This window comes from Nerophis ophidion, linkage group LG17 (assembly GCF_033978795.1).
Source record: "Nerophis ophidion isolate RoL-2023_Sa linkage group LG17, RoL_Noph_v1.0, whole genome shotgun sequence".
NCBI lineage: Eukaryota > Metazoa > Chordata > Actinopteri > Syngnathiformes > Syngnathidae > Nerophis > Nerophis ophidion.
The window spans coordinates 40,863,340-40,888,000 of record NC_084627.1 but is presented as its reverse complement, the minus strand read 5'-3'; the positions used below and the strand labels follow the sequence as shown (position 1 = coordinate 40,888,000).

At 41.8% G+C, this 24,661-nt stretch overlaps 1 protein-coding gene across 1 annotated transcript; it reads right to left on the bottom strand.

The window, feature by feature from the left end:
* Positions 1 to 1,002: 1,002 nt before the first annotated feature.
* On the bottom strand, positions 1,003 to 24,661 carry LOC133536440 (progestin and adipoQ receptor family member 3-like). Its single transcript, XM_061876963.1, has 7 exons — positions 24,477 to 24,661; positions 18,323 to 18,538; positions 16,957 to 17,119; positions 12,286 to 12,441; positions 12,008 to 12,205; positions 11,738 to 11,828; positions 1,003 to 4,922 (listed from the first exon to the last, which is right to left on the bottom strand). The coding sequence occupies exons 2-7, from the start codon at positions 18,508 to 18,510 to the stop codon at positions 4,786 to 4,788; spliced, it is 933 nt and encodes a 310-aa protein (XP_061732947.1). The 5' UTR covers positions 18,511 to 18,538; positions 24,477 to 24,661; the 3' UTR covers positions 1,003 to 4,785.

The following is a 24,661-nucleotide window of genomic DNA, read 5'->3' as shown; positions in this document are numbered from 1 at the left end:
AGGTTCCCGACCCCTGCCCTAATACTTATTATCTGGGTGACTGCCGGCAGTCATTCAAGAGAATAATAGTGTCTCTTATTGTCTTCTTCGCTTTATGACACAGGTCTTAAATAGCACTTTGAATGGCATAGGATACCGATCCCAGAACTATGCATAACAAATATTTCCGGATGTTTCAACCGCCACCCGCCCGAATCTAATTAAAATCTATTTTTTCGTCATGTCAACCGCCCGAAACCGCGGACGAGACCGCAAACCGCGTATCTCTAAAGCACGAAGACAGAAAAAGAATGGCTTAAATAGCAGCTATGATGATTAGTGACAAACAGGTGTGAGGCTGAGGACAAGGACGTGACTAGGAGACCAGGTGAAACTAATGGGTTGGCATGGAGACGAAAACAAACCAGGAATTGCAAAGACAGAACTAAATGTCCAAAAAACTAAACATGGCAAAAAAAAAAAACATAATCTACAGGCGTGAGAACAACAAGGGTTTTGGAGTTGCAATCAGGCAAACGTCTTTTTGTTGGAAACCCCGTAGATTCCGTTCCAGGGGCACGAGTGAGCTGTCAGTTTGGACAGACAAAATCTCAATGCCCCACTGTATATATATATATGTATATATATATATATTTATATATATATATATATATATATATATATATGTATATATATATATATATATACATATATATATATATATATATATATATATATATATATATGTATATATATATATATATATATACATATATATATATACATATATATATATATATATATATATATATATATATATATATATATATATATATATATATATATATATATATATATATATATATATATATATATATACTTTAAATGCATGAGTATTAAAATGTTAAAAGACAGAAACATATGTGCTAACATGAACTGGAAATGAGGGTCAAGTACTTAATGTTATAACATTGATCATCACAATGCTGCCCTCTGTTGTTCAAAGATAGGAATGACAGGAGCTCCCACCATAAACATTTTTTATTCATGTACATTAATATATTTGAGAAGAGCACCAAAGATGATTCAGGGTGCAAACTAATAACACTTTAAAAAGGCAACATCAACACTCTGGTATTCTAGTCCAATAGAATCTTGTTTCTTCAACCACACAATTATATTGGCCTGGTGGTGCAAAAATAAAGAGTGGTATAATCTTTTAGTGTCAGAAAAGGAGCAAACAAACACTGACAATGTCACACACAGCTGGCCTGCAGGAGGAGCACCAACACATGCAAACAATTGGTTTAATAATAGAAAAATAGATATCTGTAAAGCATTACAGGTTGTTAGTAGTGTTGATTGAAACTTATATTTTATAAAATTGTATTCTATAGTAAAATATTGCAGGTGATGCAAACAGGTTGTCAGTCCTGTCCAGAACCTTCATTAGATATAGAGTAGAATATCTGACTGGGGAATGGATTGGTAATCCTTTTTGTAATACAGTTCAGCAATAAAGGTGCACTTAGAAGCAGGCTCCAAATGACATGTATTCAAAAACAGAACAGCGAGCACATGTCAGCAAGAGTGCTGATCTGGGAGAACACATTCAATATAGAAATGTCTATATTTGTCTCTTAAAGGCCTACTGAAACCCACTACTAGCGACCACGCAGTCTGATAGTTTATATATCAATGATGAAATATTAACATTGCAACACATGCCAATACGGCCGGTTTAGTTTACTAAATTGCAATTTTAAATTTCGCGTGGAAGTATCATGCTAAAACGTCGTGGTATGATGACGCATTGTTTTGTTCCAGCACCGTTCACAGCTATAAGTCGTCTCTATTCATCGCATAATTCCCCAGTGTTATGGACATTTGTGAATCTTTTGCAATTTGTTCGATGAATAATGGAGACGTCAAAGAAGAACGCTGTAGGTGGGAAGCGGTGTATTGCGGCCGCCTTTAGCAACACAAACACAGCCGGTGTTTCATTGTTTACATTCCCGAAAGATGACGGTGAAGCTTTACTATGGAACAGAGCGGTCAAAGGAACACGGTTGGATTGGAGCACACACACAAAGTACAGTGTATTATGCAGCGATCATTTCGAAAGATCGTGTTTTGGAGAGGGTCTCTTGCGAAGGGCAGGGATGGGCATTGTCACGCCAAATTTCTTCCCCCCTACAAAAACCTTCCCCTCCCATTTACTTCCGGGGTCATGATTAATACAGACGTCTTGTTAACACTATATTATAAATATATAACGCTATATTATAAAAATACAGACGTTTTGTTAACGCTATATTATAAAAATGTTTTAAAAACAATTTACAAACACAAGCTATGGGATGACGCATTTACGTTTCCTCTTATGTCATCCCATAGCTTGTTTGTAAATTGTTTTTTAAACATTTTTTATAATATAGCGTTAACAAAACTTCTGTATTTTTATAATATAGCGTTATATTTTTATAATATAGCGTTAACAACACGGGAGAAGAAATTTGGCGTGACAGCATCGCCACCACCCATAGACTGGTGCTGAAGAAAGGCGCGGGGCCGACCTTCAGGCTGTACAGGTACGACCATATAATCTCACTAAAACACGAGTAACAAAATAAGCAGATAAGTGATTTTCCAGAATTATCCTAGTAAATTTGTCTAATAACATCTGAATCGCTCCCACTGTATAGTCTTTTTTTTTTTTCTAGTCCTTCACTCTCACTTCCCTCATCCACAAATCTATCATCCTCGCTCAAATTAATGGGGAAATCATCGCTTTCTCGGTCCGAATCGCTCTCGCTGCTGGTGGCCATGATTGTAAACAATGTTCAGATGTGAGGAGCTCCACAACCCGTGACGTCACGCGCACATCGTCTGCTACTTTCGGTACAGGCAAGGCTTTTTTATTAGCGACCAAAAGTTGCAAACTTTATCCTCGATGTTCTCTTCTAAATCCTTTCAGCAAAAATATGGCAATATCGCGAAATGATCAAGTATGACACATAAAATGGACCTGCTATCCCCGTTTGAATAAGAAAATCGTCGATGATGACCCATTGTAGAGGACATTTTGTCCCAGCACCGTTCACAGCTATAAATCGTCTCTTTTCATCGCATAATTCCCCAGTATTATGGACATCTGTGAATCTTTTCCAATTTGTTCGATGAATAATGGAGACGTCAAAGAAGAAAGCTGTAGGCGGGAAGCGGTGTATTGCGGCCGCCTTTAGCAACACAAACACAGCCGGTGTTTCATTGTTTACATTCCCGAAAGATGACGGTGAAGCTTTACTATGGAACAGAGCGGTCAAGCGAACACGGTTGGATTGGAGCACACACACAAAGTACAGTGTGTTATGCAGCGATCATTTCGAAATATCGTGTTTCGGAGAGGGTCTCTTGCGAAGGGCAGAGATGGGCATTGTCACGCGAAATTTCTTCCCCCCTACAAAAACCTTCCCCCCCATTTACTTCCGGGGTCATGATTAATACAGACGTTTTCTTAACGCTATATTATAAAAATATAACGCTATATTATAAAAATACAGACGTTTTGTTAATGCTATATTATAAAAAAAATTAAAAAACAATTTACAAACACAAGCTATGGGATGACGCATTTACTTCCGGGGTCACATTTCCTCTTATGTCATCCCATAGCTTGTGTTTGTAAATTGTTTTTTAAATTTTTTTATAATAAGGCGTTAACAAAACGTCTGTATTTTTATAATGTAGCGTTAACAAAACGTCTGTATTAATCATGACCCCGGAAGTAAATGGGGGGGAAAGTTTTTGTAAGGAGAAGAAATTTAGCGTAACAGCATCGCCACCACCCGTAGACTGGTGCTGAAGAAAGGTGCGGGGCCGACCGTCAGGCTGTACAGGTACGACCATATAATCTCACTAAAACACTAGTAACAAAATAAGCAGATAAGGGATTTTCCAGAATGATCCTAGTAAATTTGTCTAATAACATCTGAATCGCTTCTACTGTATAGTCTTTTTTTTTTCTAGTCCTTCACTCTCACTTTCCTCATCCACAAATCTTTCATCCTCGCTCAAATTAATGGGAAAATCGTCGCTTTCTCGGTCCGAATCGCTCTCCCTGCTGGTGGCCATGATTGTAAACAACATTCAGATGTGAGGAGCTCCACAACCCGTGACGTCACGCGCACATCGTCTGCTACTTCCGGTACAGGCAAGGCTTTTTTACTAGCGACCAAAAGTTGCAAACTTTATCCTCGATGTTCTCTTCTAAATCCTTTCAGCAAAAATATGGCAATATTGCGAAATGAGTAAGTATGACACGAAGATTTGGACCTGCTATCCCCGTTTAAATAAGAAAATCTAATTTAAGTAGGCCTTTAATAACATCATTCGATATAGAAATGTCTATATTTGTCTTTTAATAACATCATTGCAGCATGCATAATGGTCGTTGAAGGCAGCTTCTTTAACAGCAATATAATTAATACTTTGTTGACTCCCATTATCACATTGTCAAGCTTTGTCTTTAAACATTTCAAGTATGTTGCACAAACACACACGTTGCACACACACATGCACTTCATGCTTGTGAACACTGGAGGCAGCATTGTTCAAAAAGACGACTCCATGGATATTTCTTTCAATAGTCTGTCCTGAATCAGCCATAAGATGATGAGCATCAAAATAAAGCAGATGTTTCTGTACATCATGAAAGCCTTCATGCGGGGATACCATGTTGGTACCATGTTGGTACCATATTGGTGCCATGTTGGTCAACAGGTTTAGTAGACAGCCAGTGATTGATCACCTCGGGGGTGTGGAGCAGGTCTGACTGTGCCTGAACTGCATGATGGCGACTGCAGTCTGATGCCACCAGTAGAACATGACCACCACCAGGACGTGCCACACCTGGTGACTGGCACCGATGTAGTTCACCTGGCCTAGGAGAGAACAGGACAGAGGACAAGAGTGAAAATTACAAATGACTCAGTGAAAACATGCATTGACTGACGCTGCGCCAATGAAGAAACATGGTGTTGACACATAGATCATTATTAGTTAGAAGATAGCATGTGTATGGTTGTCATGGCAATAACAGATGCATTTCACCCTATTGTGAGCCAGTTTACATGGAAATGATTATAGAGCTCTCTGAGCTGCCACCTTGTGGTGGGAGAGGAGTTTGCGTGTCCCAATGATCCTAGGATCTATGTTGTCCGAGGCATATTAGGGTCTCCAAGACAAACAGGTGAGGGATCAGACAAAGAGCAGCTGCAGGGCTTCTATGGAAATTGCAAGATACAAACCCCGTTTCCATATGAGTTGGGAAATTGTGTTGGATGTAAATATAAACGGAATACAATGATTTGCAAATCATTTTCAACCCATATTCAGCTACAAAGAAAACATATTTGATGTTCAAACTCATAAACATATATATTTTTTTGCAAATAATCATTAACTTTAGAATTTGATGCCAGCAACACGTGACAAAGAAGTTGGGAAAGGTGGCAATAAATACTGATAAAGTTGAGGAATGCTCATCAAACACTTATTTGGAACATCCCACAGGTGTGCAGGCTAATTGGGAACAGGTGGGTGCCATGATTGGGTATAAAAACAGCTTCCCAAAAAATGCTCAGTCTTTCTCAAGAAAGGATGGGGCGAGGTACACCCCTTTGTCCACAACTGCATGAGCAAATAGTCAAACTGTTTAAGAACAACGTTTCTCAAAGTGCAATTGCAAGAAATTTAGGGATTTCAACATCTACGGTCCATAATATCATCAAACGGCTCAGAGAATCTGGAGAAATCACTCCACGTAAGTGGCATGGCCGGAAACCAACATTGAATGACCGTGACCTTCGATCCCTCAGACGGCAGTGTATCAAAAACCGACATCAATCTCTAAAGGATTTCACCACATGGGCTCAGGAATACTTCAGAAAATCACTGTCACCAAATACAGTTTGTCGCTACATCTGTAAGTGCAAATTAAAGCTCTACTGTGCAAAGCCAAAGCCATTTATCAACAACATCCAGAAATGCCGCCGGCTTCTCTGGGCCCGATATCATTTGAGATGGACTGATGCAAAGTGGAAAAGTGTTCTGTGGTCTGACGAGTCCACATTTCAAATTGTTTTTGGAAGTATTCGACATCGTGTCCTCCGGACCAAAAGGGGAAGCGAACCATCCAGACTGCTATCGACGCAAAATTCAAAAGCCAGCATGTGTGATGGTATGGGGGTGCATTAGTGCCCAAGGCATGGGTAACTTACACATCTGTGAAGGCACCATTAATGCTGAAAGGTACATACAGGTTTTGGAACAACATATACTGCCATCTAAGCGCCGTCTTTTTCATGGACGCCCCTGCTTATTTCAGCAAGACAATGCCAAGCCACATTCAGCACGTGTTACAACAGCGTGGCTTCGTAGAAAAAGAGTGCGGATACTTTCCTGGCCCGCCTGCAGTCCAGACCTGTCTCCCATGGAAAATGTGTGCATTATGAAGCATAAAATACGACAGCGGAGACCTCGGACTGTTGAACGACTGAAGCTCTACAAGTCTACATCAAACAAGAATGGGAAAGAATTCCACTTTCAAAGCTTCAATAATTAGTTTCCTCAGTTCCCAAACGTTTATTGAGTGTTGTTAAAAGAAAAGGTGAAGGACACAGTGGTGAACATGCCCTTTCCCAACTACTTTGGCACGTGTTGCAGCCATGAAATTCTAAGTTAATTATTATTGGAGAAAAAAAAATAAAGTTTATGAGTTTGAACATCAAATATCTTGTCTTTGTAGCGCATTCAACTGAATATGGGTTGAAAAGGATTTGCAAATCATTGCATTCTGTTTATATTTACATCTAACACAATTTCCCAACTCATATGGAAACAGGGTTTTGTACTTACATATGCTAAATCACCAGGCAAAAGCGTATTAAGGGTATCCAGTAACAATGGTGTCTGCATCATTCATTTTACTGCGTCCTAAGCTTAACCTAATGAATTATTGTAGCTAATAGGTGTTCCATTTCAATTTAAAGATAGCATCATAAGGTTATTGTTTTTTGAGTAATTGAACTTGATCAATCTATTTCCAACATGCCACACTTTCAAATAGTATATCATTTATGTTAACATCGTATGGGATTAATATCTGTATCGGCCAATATGCAAAGCTCCAGTATTGTTATTGTGTAGGAAGTTAAAAAGTTGTATCGGGACACTCCAACTTTCCATGTTTTATATTTGCTTCATGGCCAAATAACCGTTGTGTCATTGACCGTCTCTGACTTGTTTGTTAGTGACCTTACCACCATCTCTGACTTGTTAGTGACCTTACCACCGTCTCTGACTTGTTAGTGACCTTACCACCGTGTCTGACTTGTTAGTGACCTTACCACCATCTCTGACTTGTTAGTGACCTTACCACCATCTCTGACTTGTTAGTGACCTTACCACCATCTCTGACTTGTTAGTGACCTTACCACCATCTCTGACTTGTTAGTGACCTTACCACCGTCTCTGACTTGTTAGTGACCTTACCACCGTGTCTGACTTGTTAGTGACCTTACCACCGTCTCTGACTTGTTAGTGACCTTACCACCGTCTCTGACTTGTTAGTGACCTTACCACCGTCTCTGACTTGTTTGTTAGTGACTTTACCACCGTCTCTGACTTGTTAGTTAGTGACCTTACCGTAGTCTCTGACTTTGTTAGTGACCTTACCGTAGTCTCTGACTTTGTTAGTGACCTTACCGCCTTCTTTAACTTGTTTGTTAGTGACCTTACCACCGTCTCTGACTTGTTTGTTAGTGACCTTACCACCGTCTCTGACTTGTTTGTTAGTTTCCTTACCACCATCTCTGACTTGTTTGTTAGTGACCTTGCCACCGTCTTTGACTTGTTTGTTACTGACCTTACCACCGTCTCAGACTTGTTACTGACCTTACCACCGTCTCAGACTTGTTAGTGACCTCACCACCGTCTCTGACTTATTTGTTAGTGACCTTACCGCCGTCTCTGACTTGTTTGTTACTGACCTTACCACCGTCTCTAACTTGTTTGTTAGTGACCTTACCGCCGTCTCTGACTTGTTTGTTACTGACCTTACCACCGTCTCTAACTTGTTTGTTAGTGACCTTACCGCCGTCTCTGACTTGTTTGTTAGTGACCTTACCACCGTCTCTGACTTGTTTGTTAGTGACCTTACCACCGTCTCTGACTTGTTAGTTAGTGACCTTACCGCCGTCTCTGACTTGTTTGTTAGTGACCTTACCGCCGTCTCTGACTTGTTTGTTAGTGACCTTACCGCCGTCTCTGACTTGTTAGTGACCTTACCACCGTCTCTGACTTGTTTGTTAGTGACCCCACCACCGTCTCTGACTTGTTTGTTAGTGACCTTACCACCGTCTCTGACTTGTTAGTGACCTTACCGCCGTCTCTGACTTGTTTGTTACTGACCTTACCACCGTCTCTAACTTTTTTGTTAGTGACCTTACCGCCGTCTCTGACTTGTTTGTTAGTGACCTTACCACCGTCTCTGACTTCTTTGTTAGTGACCTTACCGCCGTCTCTGACTTGTTAGTGACCTTACCGCCTTCTTTAACTTGTTTGTTAGTGACCTTACCACCGTCTCTGACTTGTTAGTTAGTGACCTTACCGCCGTCTCTGACTTGTTAGTGACCTTACCGCCTTCTTTAACTTGTTTGTTAGTGACCTTACCACCGTCTCTGACTTGTTCGTTAGTGACCTTACCACCGTCTCTGACTTGTTAGTTAGTGACCTTACCGCCGTCTCTGACTTGTTTGTTAGTGACCTTACCGCCGTCTCTGACTTGTTAGTGACCTTACCGCCTTCTTTAACTTGTTTGTTAGTGACCTTACCACCGTCTCTGACTTGTTAGTTAGTGACCTTACCGCCGTCTTTGACTTGTTTGTTAGTGACCTTACCGCCGTCTCTGACTTGTTTGTTAGTGACCTTACCGCCGTCTCTGACTTGTTAGTGACCTTACCACCGTCTCTGACTTGTTTGTTAGTGACCCCACCACCGTCTCTGACTTGTTTGTTAGTGACCTTACCACCGTCTCTGACTTGTTTGTTAGTGACCTTACCACCGTCTCAGACTTGTTAGTGACCTCACCACCGTCTCTGACTTATTTGTTAGTGACCTTACCGCCGTCTCTAACTTGTTTGTTAGTGACCTTACCACCGTCTCTGACTTGTTTGTTAGTGACCTTACCACTTTCTCTGACTTCTTTGTTAGTGACCTCACCACCGTCTCTGACTTATTTGTTAGTGACCTTACCGCCGTCTCTGACTTGTTTGTTAGTGACCTTACAAACCGTCTCTGACTTGTTTGTTAGTGACCCCACCACCGTCTCTGACTTGTTTGTTAGTGACCTTACCACCGTCTCTGACTTGTTTGTTAGTGACCTTACCACCGTCTCAGACTTGTTAGTGACCTCACCACCGTCTCTGACTTATTTGTTAGTGACCTTACCGCCGTCTCTAACTTGTTTGTTAGTGACCTTACCGCCGTCTCTGACTTGTTTGTTAGTGACCTTACCACTTTCTCTGACTTCTTTGTTAGTGACCTCACCACCGTCTCTGACTTATTTGTTAGTGACCTTACCGCCGTCTCTGACTTGTTTGTTACTGACCTTACCGCCGTCTCTAACTTGTTTGTTAGTGACCTTACCGCCGTCTCTGACTTGTTTGTTAGTGACCTTACCACCGTCTCTGACTTGTTTGTTAGTGACCTTACCACTTTCTCTGACTTCTTTGTTAGTGACCTTACCACCGTCTCTGACTTGTTTGTTAGTGACCTTACCGCCGTCTCTAACTTGTTCGTTAGTGACCTTACCACCGTCTCTGACTTGTTTGTTAGTGACCTTACCACCGTCTCTGACTTGTTTGTTAGTGACCTTACAACCGTCTCTGACTTCTTTGTTAGTGACCTTGCCACCGTCTCAGACTTGTTTGTTAGTGACCTTACCATCGTCTCTGACTTCTTTGTTAGTGACCTTACCACCGTCTCAGACTTGTTCGTTAGTGACCTTACCACCGTCTCTGACTTGTTTGTTAGTGACCTTACCATCGTCTCTGACTTCTTTGTTAGTGACCTTACCACCGTCTCTGACTTGTTTGTTAGTTTCCTTACCACCATCTCTGACTTGTTTGTTAGTGACCTTGCCACCGTCTTTGACTTGTTTGTTAGTGACCTTACCACCGTCTCAGACTTGTTAGTGACCTCACCACCGTCTCTGACTTATTTGTTAGTGACCTTACCACCGTCTCTAACTTGTTTGTTAGTGACCTTACCGCCGTCTCTGATTTGTTTGTTAGTGACCTTACCACCGTCTCTGACTTCTTTGTTAGTGACCTTACCACCGTCTCTGACTTGTTAGTGACCTTACCGCCTTCTTTAACTTGTTTGTTAGTGACCTTACCACCGTCTCTGACTTGTTAGTTAGTGACCTTACCGCCGTCTCTGACTTGTTTGTTAGTGACCTTACCGCCGTCTCTGACTTGTTTGTTAGTGACCTTACCGCCGTCTCTGACTTGTTAGTGACCTTACCACCGTCTTTGACTTGTTTGTTAGTGACCTTACCACCGTCTCTGACTTGTTTGTTAGTGACCTTACCACCGTCTCTGACTTGTTTGTTAGTTTCCTTACCACCATCTCTGACTTGTTTGTTAGTGACCTTGCCACCGTCTTTGACTTGTTTGTTAGTGACTTTACCACCGTCTCAGACTTGTTAGTGACCTCACCACCGTCTCTGACTTATTTGTTAGTGACCTTACCGCCGTCTCTGACTTGTTTGTTACTGACCTTACCACCGTCTCTAACTTGTTTGTTAGTGACCTTACCGCCGTCTCTGACTTGTTTGTTAGTGACCTTACCACTTTCTCTGACTTCTTTGTTAGTGACCTTACCACCGTCTCTGACTTGTTTGTTAGTGACCTTACCGCCGTCTCTAACTTGTCTGTTAGTGACCTTACCACCGTCTCTGACTTGTTTGTTACTGACCTTACCACCGTCTCTAACTTGTTTGTTAGTGACCTTACCGCCGTCTCTGACTTTTTTGTTACTGACCTTACCACCGTCTCTGACTTGTTTGTTACTGACCTTACCACCGTCTCTGACTTCTTTGTTAGTGACCTTACCACCGTCTCTGACTTGTTCGTTAGTGACCTTACCACCGTCTCTGACTTCTTTGTTAGTAACCTTACCGCCGTCTCTAACTTGTTCGTTAGTGACCTTACCGCCGTCTCTGACTTTTTTGTTACTGACCTTACCACCGTCTCTGACTTGTTTGTTAGTGACCTTACCACCGTCTCTGACTTGTTCGTTAGTGACCTTACCACCGTCTCGGACTTCTTTGTTAGTAACCTTACCGCCGTCTCTAACTTGTTCGTTAGTGACCTTACCACCGTCTCTAACTTGTTTGTTAGTGACCTTACCGCCGTCTGACTTTTTTGTTACTGACCTTACCACCGTCTCTGACTTGTTTGTTACTGACCTTACCACCGTCTCTGACTTCTTTGTTAGTGACCTTACCACCGTCTCTGACTTGTTCGTTAGTGACCTTACCACCGTCTCTGACTTCTTTGTTAGTAACCTTACCGCCGTCTCTAACTTGTTCGTTAGTGACCTTACCACCGTCTCTGACTAGTTTTTTAATGACCTTACCACCGTCTCTGACTAGTTTGTTAGCGCATCATCTGCTGTCTGAGAGAAAACTCACCAGGGAAGTACCGCTCAGGGATCTTGGTAAGGTAGAATACGAAGGCAGATCCAGCAATCAGGTACATGATGATCATCCGAGGAAAGAAGCGCTGTACAGACAACAAAATGCAAGGTTTGAGCAGTTGTGTAGAACATAGGCAAGTCCAAGTGTGTTGACTTGGTCACTCACTAATGACTTGAACCAGGAAACACAAAAACAAGTAACCCTCCCCTCAGGACATCCATAAGTCTTGGTAAAGGTGGAGTGGCATGAAGATGATTTGCTGACCTGAACAATATAGGAGGTAAACCCCCCATTGAGCCACACCCAGTGGGCCGCCGGAACCACACTGATGCCAACCATGCAGGAGAAGATGGTGACCCTGATCCAGCGCCAGTCCCTGCTGAGATAATGTGGGTGAACCTGGGTGCAGAAGACGACCAGGAGCAGGGACAGCACCGTCATGAGGTAGACCTGCCGCCAAAACTGTCCAAAAAAAAGATCATTTCAGGCTTTTTGTGCAAGCTGGATGACTTGTCAGCAAAAGAAGGAAGAATAAGACTCACAAGGTTGCAGTAGAAGGCGTAAAAGAGTCCAGGCACATAACATCCCAAGATGCCAACACAAATTCCTGCGTAGTCCAAGGCCAACCAGCGACGGCTGGTCTTTTCCGATCGATGGCATGAGAACAGATGATAACCCACCGAACACAACATGCACACCTGGGAAGAGGAACACAACCTTTACTAATTACAACCACACATGTAAACAATGTGTTTGTTGATATGCTCACAGTGCAATTTCACACACTGAGATGGAACTTTTGTCATTTAGTGAAGTTCACAAAATCATACAAATAAGCACAAACCCCATTTCCATATGAGATGGGAAATTGTGTTAGATGTAAATATAAATGGAATACAATGATTTGCAAATCCTATTCAACCCATATTCAGTTGAATGCACTAAAAAGACAATATATTTGATGTTCAAATTCATAAACTTTTTTTTTTTTTTTTTTGCAAATAATAATTAACTTAGAATTTCATGGCTGCAACACGTGCCAAAGTAGTTGGGAAAGGGCATGTTCACCACTGTGTTACATCACCTAATCTTTTAACAACACTCAACAAACGTTTGGGAGCTATGGAAACTAATTGTTGAAGCTTTGAAAGTGGAATTCTTTCCCATTCTTGTTTTATGTAAAGCTTCAGTCGTTCAACAGTCCGCTGTCGTATTTTACGCTTCATAATGCGCCACACATTTGGGATGGGAGACAGGTCTGGACTGCAGGCGGGCCAGGAAAGTACCCACACTCTTTTACTACGAAACCATGCTGTTGTAACACGTAGCTTGGCATTGTCTTGCTGAAATAAGCAGGGGCGTCCATGATAACGCTGCTTAAATGAAAACATATGTTGCTCCAAAACCTGTATGGACCATTCAGCATTAATGGTGCCTTCACAGATGTGTAAGTTACCCATGCCCTGGCACTAATACACCCCCATACCATCACAGATGCTGGCTTTTGAACTTTGCGCCTATAACAATCAGGATGGTTATTTTCCTCTTTGTTCCAGAGGACAGCACGTCCTCTGTTTCCAAATATAATTTGAAATGTGGACTCATCAGACCACAGAACACCTTTCCACTTTGCATCACTCCATCTTAGATGAGCTCGGGCCCAGCGAAGCCGGCGGCGTTTCATGGTGTTGTTGATAAATGGGTTTTGCTTTGCATAGCAGAGTTTTAACTTGCACTTACAGATGTAGCAACCAACTGTAGTTACTGACAATGGTTTTATGAAGTGTTCCTGAGCCCATGTGGTGATATCCTTTACACATTGATGTCGGTTTTTGATGCAGTACCGCCTGAGGGGATCAAAGGTCCATAATATCATCGCTTACGTGCAGTGATTTCTCCAGATTCTCTGAACCTTTTGATGATTTTACATAGCGTAGATGGTAAAATCCCTAAATTCCTTGCAATAGCTCGTTGAGAAATGTTGTTCTAAAACTGTTCGACAATTTGCTTATAAAGTGGTGACCCTCACCCGATCCTTGTTTGTGAATTACTTAGCATTTCATGGAAGCTGCTTTTATACCCAATCATGGCACCCACCTGTTCCCAATTAGCCTGCACACCTGTGGAATGTTCCAAATAAGTGTTTGATGAGCATTCCTCAACTTTATCAGTATTTATTGCCACCTTTCCCAACTTCTATGTAATGTGTTGCTGGCATCAAATTCTAAAGTTAATGATTATTTGCAAAAAAAAATGTTTATCAGTTTGAACATCAAATATGTTGTCTTTGTAGCATATTCAACTGAATATGGGTTGAAAATGATTTGCAAATCATTGTATTCCGTTTATATTTACATCTAACACAATTTCCCAACATATATGGAAACAGGGTTTGTACTTATTCCCCTCTGCTGACCGCTTGAGTGTGTCTAGTCGGTTCTACTACCGTACAATCCACAAACCATACTTGCCAACCCTCCCGGATTTTCCGGGAGACTCCCGAAATTCAGCGCCTCTTTGGAAAACCTCCCGGAAGAAATGTTCTCCCGAAAATCTCCCGAAATTCAGCCCGAGCTGGAAGCCACGCCCCCTCCAGCTCAAACATGCACAGTTCGAAGCTTGAAAAGGAGGATTGCAGGCGGATCTGACGGCATTTAAAGTCATTTTTAAAAACGACTTCTAATCCTCCTCTTTTTCGACCGGACGACCGCGGAGAATTAAAGTAGGAACACTCCGGAGGCAGAAGTTCATTAAGAGGGGCGGACTCACAGACTCTCAGCCATGTTTCCGTCACACAGAGGAAGTCCGCGGGAAGTGAAGAAATCCTTCAGGATAAACGTTTTGTTTGTCAAAGATCTTGCGTTCACAAGACCGAACCTGGCGGGGGCCAGCTAATCCAGGTGGGGCCCGACACACAGCCCGCAGGTGGCGGGGGAGAGGATGACCGAGACGAAAATAGACGCAAACAACACGAAAACGAACAGAGCTGACAGCGAGAGATGCCAGTCCAAAGCACAGACTGGCGCCATCTTCTGGAAACTCGGAAGTGACCTTACTCAAATTGTGAAAGGTAAGTGTTGTTGTTTTGTTTTTTTTAGTAACCATCAAGCACAGTACAGTTAGTAGAACAACTGTGTTTTTATTACTGTGTTTTTGATAGGTGCCGTCTGGTATTCAAATATTTATTTTATTTATATGTACAATAAAATACATATATATAGCTATAATTCAATGAAAGTAAAGTATTTCATACGAAAAAAATAAAATACTCGAGTTGGTGAATTGGCTGTAAATATAGTCCTCCCCTCTTAACCACGCCCCCTGCCCAAACCACGCCCCCAAACCACCACCCCCCGAAATCGGAGGTCTCAAGGTTGGCAAGTATGCCACAAACTGACCACTTGAGTGTGTCAAGCCGGTTCTACTACTGTACAATCCACAACATACCGACACTCCTATTAAAGCTATTTAAGAGGCAAGGCAAACAGGTTACACACCTGGGTGACACACACCTGGGAGACAGGGGTGGACTGAATGAACCTGTTTTAGGAAACAGAAGTTAATGAACTTCTGTTCTGACATTTCATAGCAAAGGTTCAACCATGAGGTTTCACAGTAGGTTTATTTTAACATATCCACACAAATCATTTTATGACATTACTTTCATTGTAGTGGCAAACGATCAATGCATCTATTAGATAATATACACTGTATGGTATGGTAATTTATTCTTGCCATCCAATGAAAAGCTTAAAATAATATTGTGGACAAGTTTTAACTAAAACATGTTTAAAATCTTTGTGTACGTAGATGAGATTCCGACAATAACATTTAAAAAAATGTTTGAAGTTATTTCAAGCAAGTGATTTACTGTAATTAATCATGATGAATCAAAAAAATCACCCTAATGGGGGTTTTGGCAAAACATATAAAATCTGAAAACCTGAGGTGTTCAAAGTGTGGCCTGGGTGCCCTTTGGGGAACTACGGAACTGTGGCACAACTTACATGGAAAAAAGCCCATAAATAATGGAAAACCAGAGCAAAATGCACAAAGTAAGGAGAAAAGGATACAAAGTTGATTGAAATAAGCGAAAAAGACACAAATATGTGTCTTGAAATATTTGTATAACGTTTGTTTAGGATTTTCTAACATTGTGAAATTAATGGATTGCATTTTTGGTCAAAATTGTGCAGTCCTAACCAAAATATTAGGGTGCTGGAAAAAAATCGATTTACACCTGAATCGCGATTCTTATTATAATCAGATCCTGAATCAATTCATAATTTTCTGGAATTTATGTTTTAAAAGTATTTTTAATTATGAAGAGCAAATGCTCCCAGTCTGTGGAACGCTCTCCCTGACCACCTGAGGGCACCTCAGACTGTGTATGCTTTTAAAAAAGGCTTAAAAACCCATCTTTTAAAAAAAAAAAGCCTTTTTATAGACATGCATTCTGGTTCTAACTATTGGGCTGTTTCTAATTTATATTTTATTTCATTTTCTTTTTCTTTTTATTATTATTATTATTATTATTACTATTTTTTGTACATTGTGGCACTTTGAGGTTGTTTGCTCAAGGTAAAGTGCTTTTTTACAAATCAAATCTATTATTATTATTATTATGTGTATTCACTACACATACATCCAATATACATATATCAAGGGGGTTTTGTGACAACGAATGGTGAGAATCAGGTTGAATAGAATCATCATGCCAAGAATCCAAATCAAATCCTGAATTGTTGTAAGATTCAAATCTCTACCAAAAAATTACAATACATATGTGTTTTTGTAATTATTTTATACACCAATATGTAAACACTCCAACCAAAATGATGTTGGAATAAATAAGTAGTGAAGCACATGATTATTGTTGTGAAATGAAGAGTTATTTAATTGCATTCCTGAACAGAAAACGTACATTTTGCAAGCTGTTTTAAGGCCAAAAGAGGTCATATAAAATATGCATATTTATGGTTTATATATTTGGAACACGTTTACTTAGTTGTTTAAGTTTACCAGTTTGCCAAATAATATTTTTATTTTTTGGAAATATTTCTAAAATGTGTTTTTATGCCAGGAACTTTAATAATCTTTGCAGTTGAATAAGGCCAACATTTGAGCAAAAAAAGACAGCAGAGCCTGGCCCTCCACAGCATGGCTGACTGTCCAAGCCTCTTTAACCCAGCGTGTGTGTGTTGATATATTACCTGGAAGCAAAACAGTCCTATAGTGTAGATGACATAGTCCTCTTGGTTAGCTCCCGAGGCCGGCAACACTGATTTGAAGTCGTTGACCCCAAGGGAGAAGAAGAGAATGAACCCCAACAGGTGGCTCCAAATATTCACCGTCTCATTAGACATGACACAAATACTGGAAAGACACGGTCAATGTTATCATTAGACATGACACAAATACTGGAAAGACATAGTCAACGTTATCATTAGACATTAGAGGCCTACTGAAATGCGATTTTGTTATTTAAACGGGGATAGCAGGTCCATTCTATGTGTCATATTTGATCATTTCGCGATATTGCAGTTTTTTGCTGAAAGGATTTAGTAGAGAACATCGACGATAAAGTTCGCAACTTTTGGTACTGATAAAAAAGCCCTGCCTGTACCGGAAGTAGCAGACCATATTCGCGTGACGTCACGGGTTGTGGAGTTCCTCACATCTGAACATTGTTTACAATCATGGCCACCAGCAGCGAGAGCGATTCGGACCGAGAAATCGACAATTTCCCCATTAATTTGAACGAGGAAAGATTTGTGGATGAGGAAAGTGAGAGTGAAGGACTAGAGTGATTCAGATAGGGAAGATGCTGTGAGAGGCGCCGTGGCAGGATCACTTGGCCAGGCCCAACCGCAACAAGGGATAGAGCCATACCGCTTTGAACCCGGCGCTGACGGTGACGGTCAGGAGGACGCTGCTGATATTGATGCTGGAGTAGCACACGACATAGATCGCCTTCAGAATACAGAATGGTAAAAATGATCGCTGCATAATACACTGTACTTTGTGTGTGTGGTCCAATCTAACAGTGTTCGCTTGACATCTCAGTTCCCTAGTAAAGCCTGACTGTCATCTTTCGGGAATGCAAACAATGAAACACCGGCTGTGTTTGTGTTGCTAAAGCCGGCCGCAATACACCGCTTCCCAACTACAGCTTTCTTCTTTGATGTCTCCACTGTTCATTGAACAAATTGCAAAAGATTAACCAACACAGATGTCCAGAATACTGTGGAATTTTGCGACGAAAACAGACGATTAAATAGCTGGCCACGATGCTGGCACATCATATCGAGACGTTTTCAGCAGGATTTTTCGGCGCGAAATTTAAAATTGCACTTTAGTAAACTAACCCGAATTGGCATGTGTTGCAATGTTAAGATTTCATTATTGATATATAAACTATCAGACTGCGTGGTCGGTATTAGTGGGTTTCAATAGGCCTTTAAACTTGACACAAATACCAGAAAGACACGGTCAACGTTATCACACTGGCGAGCAGCGACACGAACGAGCAGCGACAAAAACCAGCAGCAACACAAAGACTTCAAGCAGAACTGTCACCTCTTTAAGCAGAGTTTGGAAGGCAGGTGTGCTCTGTAGCCGTCTGTGATGAAGGGGTTCTCTCGAAGGAAGAGGGGGACTTGTTGGTAAGTGTAGAGTCGGATCCTCTGTGGACTGAGGACCGGCCAGTGCTGGTCGCTGCCCAGCTCCATGTAGTGGGATGTCTTCTTGGGCATCTTCAACGCCATCTACACGTCTCCACCGCCAGAAAGGGAACTGAAAAAACAAAGTTTGTAAGATTATACTTACCGTATTTTCCGCACCATAAGGCACATTGGATTATAAGGCGCACCTTCAATGAATGGCCTATTTTAAAACTTTGTTCATATATAAGGCGCCCCACATTATAAGGCGCGTAGAATAGATGCTACAGTAGAGGCTGGGGTTACGTTATGCATCCTTTAGACCAGGGGTCGGCAACCTTTACCACTCAAAGAGCCATTTTGACCCGTTTCACAAAATAAAGAAAACGATGGGAGCCACAAGACTATTGAAATTTATAATGAAATAACACTGTATAGAGTTTTTTTTGCTTTGTGCTATGTATAAACCAGGGGTCTCAGACACGCGGCCCGATATTAAATATGAAGATTTGATGTTAGTGCAGCAAGTGAGTTTTATATGAATGCCCTTCATTAGTATCACGCATGAAATTCCTCCCAATTTGTCCGGGAGACTCGCGGGCTACAGAGTGACTATTCCCTCAGACGTCTGCTCAACAAAAATAAGTGCGTGCTACGATGGCACTGTCTTTAGCGACCTCCACTAATTGTACAAACAGTTTACCAGTCAGGTCACGTGTGGTATGTGGCTTCTGTAGTCACACAGCAACGATTGCAAGGCATTCTTGTTCAACAGCCATACAGGTCACACTAAGGGTGCCAGTGTAAACAACTTTAACACTCTTACTAATACGCACCACACTGTGAACCCACACCAAACAAGAATGACAACTCTTCCAGGCTACTCTATACACCCGCTAGCACCACCCTCCCCGCCCCCTCCTGTGTCAGTTGAGGTGGGCGGGGTTTGGTGCTAGCGGGTGTATAATGTAGCCTGGAAGAGTCAGGGTTGCATGGGATTCTGGGTATTTATTATGTTGTGTTTATGTTGTGTTACAGTGCGGATGTTTTCCCGAAATGTGTTTGTCCTTCTTGTTTGGTGTGGGTTCACAGTGTGGCGCGTATTAGTAAGAGTGTTAAAGTTGTTTATATCACAACTCCTCAGTGTAAGCTGTATGACTGTTGAACAAGAATGCCTTGCAATTGCTTGAGGATTGTAATTGAGGTTTCACACAATACGTGACCGGCCGGCATGCACATATTGTTGTGTAACAGCAGGCACCACTACATGTTACTCAATGTTACTGTCCGAGTGAAAATCGCAGTATTAATCAGTATGAGTCGGCAAGTTAACCGCTAAACCACACCAGAGCGATCAAAGAGCCGCATGCGACTCCGGAGCTGCGGGTTGCCGAGCCCTGCTTTAGACGGAGCTGCGCTAAAGGGAACGTCAACAAAACAGTCAGATAGGTCAGTCAAACTTTATTAATAGATTACAAACCAGCGTTGTGACAACTCCGTTCACTCCCAAAATGAATAAACAGCTGTTTTATTTTCCCCGATTCAATAAACACGTTAAAAAACAGTCTGATACTGTTACGGTAAATCAAACGTTAGTACAATCACAATATAGTAACACTCGAAATAGTGCAAAGTAATAATATATCAATAACTCAACGTTGCTCAAACGATAATGTCACACAACACAACACACAACAGTCTTTCCCACAGGTCAGGCATCTATTTGTGGTGATGTTATCGGGCGGCGGGGGCGGGGGGGAATTGGGGGTTCGGGGGGTTGTCAGCGGCGGCGGCGATGACCAAAAAGAACACGGAGTTGGAATATAATTACAACACTTCATGTACATATTTACATACATATTTATATAATATGTAACGATGTCCATTCACAGACAGAGTCCCATTGCTTTTATGAGCGGTCGAGCGAGTCAAAAGCCGAAAAAATAAATAAATACATTTAAAAAAACATTTTGTGGCGGCCGTAATTCTTTCGTATCGGGCGTCCACAAATAAATTAATGTGTGGGAAACCCTGCACAAAATAAACATGTAAAGCTCACTTTATTAAGTTATTCCTCATCCACAAATCCCCTCAAATTCTTCTTCTTCAGTGTTCTAATCAAAGAGTTGGGCGAATACATCATCCAACTTTTCGAAGTCGTCATTAAACGAGTCAGTGTCGCTGCTGTTAATGTTAAATTCTCTCGCTACTGCTCTATTCCCGTGTTCTACTGTGTGACTGATCGCCTTGAGTTTATACTCTGCGTCGTAAGCGTGTCTCCTAATAGGAGCCATTTTGGGGTCTTTACATAAACACACAGAAACGGCACGCTTCCTGCAGTCATATATCCCAGCATGCACCGCGCGCTTCTTCTTCTACGGGGGAAATGGATGTTGGCGGTTGCTTACCGTAGTTGCGAGACCTCTTGTAGCATGTTTAAATGCCTACTGAAATGAGATGTTCTTATTTAAACGGGGATAGCAGGTCCATTCTATGTGTTATACTCGATCATTTCACGATTTTGCCATATTTTTGCGTAAAGGATTTAGTAGAGAACATCGCAACCTTTGGTCGCTAATAAAAAAGCCTTGCCTGTACCGGAAGTAGCAGACGATGTGCGCGTGACGTCACGGGTTGTAGGGCTCCTCACATCTGAACATTGTTTATAATCATAGCCACCAGCAGCAAGAGCAATTCGGACCGAGAAAGCGACGATTTCCCCATTAATTTGAGCGAGGTTGAAAGATTTGTGGATGAGGAAAGTTAGAGTGAAGCACTAATAAATAAAGAAAAAAATGAAAAGGCGACGGCTGTGGGAGCGATTCAGATGTTATTAGACACATTTACTAGGATAATTCAGGAAAATCCCTTATCTGCCCATTGTGTTAATAGTGTTTTAGTGAGATTATAAAATCATCCCTGAAAGTCGGAGGGCTGTGGTGAATGCCAGTGTCTCTGAGAGAAGCCAATGGTGGAGCCAAAATCACAGCTGCCTTTTTGACAGCTGCAGGAGGAGGTCGCGTAATCCACTCAAGTCTCCGGTAAGAGCTGACTTAATATCACAATTAGTTCACATGTGGTAGAGAAACATGTTCGCTTGACCGCTGTGTGTTAAAACTTCACAACAAACAAAGAAACACCGGCTGTGTTTCGGTTGCTAAAGGCAAATCCACCGCTTTCCACCAACTTCTTCTTTATAGTCTCCATTATTAATTGAACAAATTGCAAACGATTCAGCAACACAGATGTCCAAAATACTGTGTAATTATGCGATGAAAAGAGACGACTTTTAGCCGCGAGTGGTGCTGGGCTGAGATGTCCACTCCAACCAATAACGTCACAAGCCCGCTTTCCGCGACGTTTTCAACAGGATACTTCGCGGGAAATTTAAAATGGCAATTTAGTAAACTAAAAAGGCCGTATTGGCATGTGTTGCAATGTTAATATTTCATCATTGATATATAAACTATCAGACTGCGTGGTCGCTAGTAGTGGGTTTCAGTAGGCCTTTAATTCGGATACTGAAGAAGAAGAATTTGAGGGATTCGTGGATGAGGAATAACTTAAAGTGAGCTCTACATGTTTATTTTGTGTGTTGTGTTGTGTTGTTTGACATTAACGTTTGAGCAACATTGAGTTATTGATATATTGTTATTGCTTTGCACAATTTCGAGACGTCATTAATGGAGTCGGTGTCGCTGCTGTTGTCTAGCAGTTCAGTGACAATTCTTGCTTTCCTGAAATCCATCCATCCATTTTCTACTGCTTATTCCCTTTTGGGGTCGCGGGGGGCGCTGGCGCCTATCTCAGCTACAATCGGGCGGAAGGCGGGGTACACCCTGGACAAGTCACCACCTCATCGCAGGGCCAACACAGATAGACAGACAACATTCACACTCACATTCACACACTAGGGCCAATTAGTGTTGCCAATCAACCTATCGCCAGGTGCATGTCTTTGGAAGTGGGAGGAAGCCGGAGTACCCGGAGGGAACCCACGCATTCACGGGGAGGACATGCAAACTCCACACAAAGATCCCGAGCCTGGATTTGAACCCAGGACTGCAGGAACTTCGTATTGTGAGGCAGACGCACTAACCCCTCTGCCACCGTGAAGCCCTTTCCTAAAATCATGTCTCTCAATAGGAGCCATTTTGGGGTCTTTACATAAACACACAAATGGAAATGAAAACGGCACACCTGGCGCAGTCATATTACCCAGCATGCACCACACCCTTCTTATCCTACGGGGGAAAATGAAATCGGCGGCTGCTTACCGTAGTTGCGAGACCTGTTGTGGCTCAATATTGGTCCATATATAAGGCGCACCGGATTATAAGGCGCACTGTCAGCTTTTGAGAAAATTTGAGGTTTTTAGGTGCGCCTTTTAGTGCGGAAAATACGGTAATCATTTTCTAGTGATTAGAGTGGAAATTAGCTGCTGCACTATTGTTGTACACTAGTGAAGAACATAATTCTAGTTTTTAAATGAAATGGTAAAATGGACGATTGCACATACATTTGTCAATGATTGACTATGATGTAGTAAAACATTAAAGGCCTACTGAAACCCACAACTACCGACCACGCAGTCTGATAGTTTATATATCAATGATGAAATATTAACATTGCAACACATGCCAATACGGCCTTTTTAGTTTACTAAATTGCAATTTTAAATTTGGCGCGGAAGTATCCTGTTGAAAACGTCGCATATGCTGACTCGTGCGCGTGATGTCACGGATTGTAGCGGACATTTTGATCCAGCACCGTTCACAGCTTTAATCACATAATTACACAGTATTCTGGACATCTGTGTCGCTGAATCTTTGGCAATTTGTTCAATTAATAATGGAGACGTCAAAAAAGAAAGATGTAGGTGGGAAGCGGGATATTGCGGCCGCCTTTAGCAACACAAACACAGCCGGGGTTTCATTGTTTACATTCCCGAAAGATGACAGTCAAGCTTTACTATGGAACAGAGATGTCAAGCGAACATGGTTGGATTGGACCACACACATAAAGTACAGTGTATTCGGCTTTTACCGTAGATATGAGCGGAGAGTTTGCGTCATTCCTCCTGCAGCTGTGGACTCTCTTGCCTCCTCCCACCGGCCGCCACCGACCATCGGATATTTACACCGTGGAGGGGAAAAAAAAAATAATCTCAGCCCGGCTGCCTTGCCTCGTCGAGAAACGTGGCTTCCCTCTGAGACACTGGTGGTCGCCACACCCCTCTGACTTTCAGGTACCACCATATAATCTCACTAAAACACTAGTAACACAATAAGCAGATAAGGGATTTTCCAGATTTATCCTAGTAAATGTGTCTAATAACATCTGAATCGCTCCGACTGCCCTCGTCTTTTTTTTTCTAGTCCTTCAATGTCATTTTCCTCATCCACAAATCTTTCATCCTCGCTCAAATTAATGGGGAAATAGTCGCTTTCTCTTTTTCTCTGTCAGAATCGCTTTTGCTGGTGGTGGCCATGATTATAAACAATGTTCAGATGTGAGGAGCTCCACAACCCGTGACATCACGCGCACATCGTCTGCTACTTCCGGTACAGGCAAGGCTTTTTTATTAGCGGCCAAAAGTTGTGAACTTTATCATCGATGTTCTCTACTAAATCCTTTCAGAAAAAATATGAGCAAGTATGACACATAGAATGGACCTGCTATCCCTGTTTAAATAAGAAAATCTCATTTCAGTAGGCCTTTAATAATGATTTAGTAGACAACTACCCCTAAAGAAGTAGGAAGGCATTAGAAATGATTTAGTAAACAACTACTTAATGATGTAAGAAGGCATTAATGAGACAAAAGTGAGAAAGAAGCACACAAGATAGTTGGATGCACCATTAGAACATCAAGCAGCTAGTGCCAGAATTAAAATGTTGATCTTTTCTATCTGACCCTTATTACAACACACACCGCTATGATTGTTGGAGGACAAAAAAGAAGATATAGTTGCACTATAAAGAAGAAGACATTGTAGCAGTAAAAAGACTAGTTAGCAGGATGCTAAGAGAGACTAACAGGCATCATGTCGGGCAGCTAAGATCACTGACCGTTAATCTTTCATCTCAGGAGTCCCGATGCCGTTCTACTTCTTGTCCGGCACATCCAGCCATGCCTCCGTGGCTTTACACCTCCAGTTAGTTGCACACATGCGACATGTTTGTTCGACAATACACCGACGCAATCCGTCAGTAGCAATTACGAAGCCTGTTTGTTTGCTATTCCTGGTAAAGAA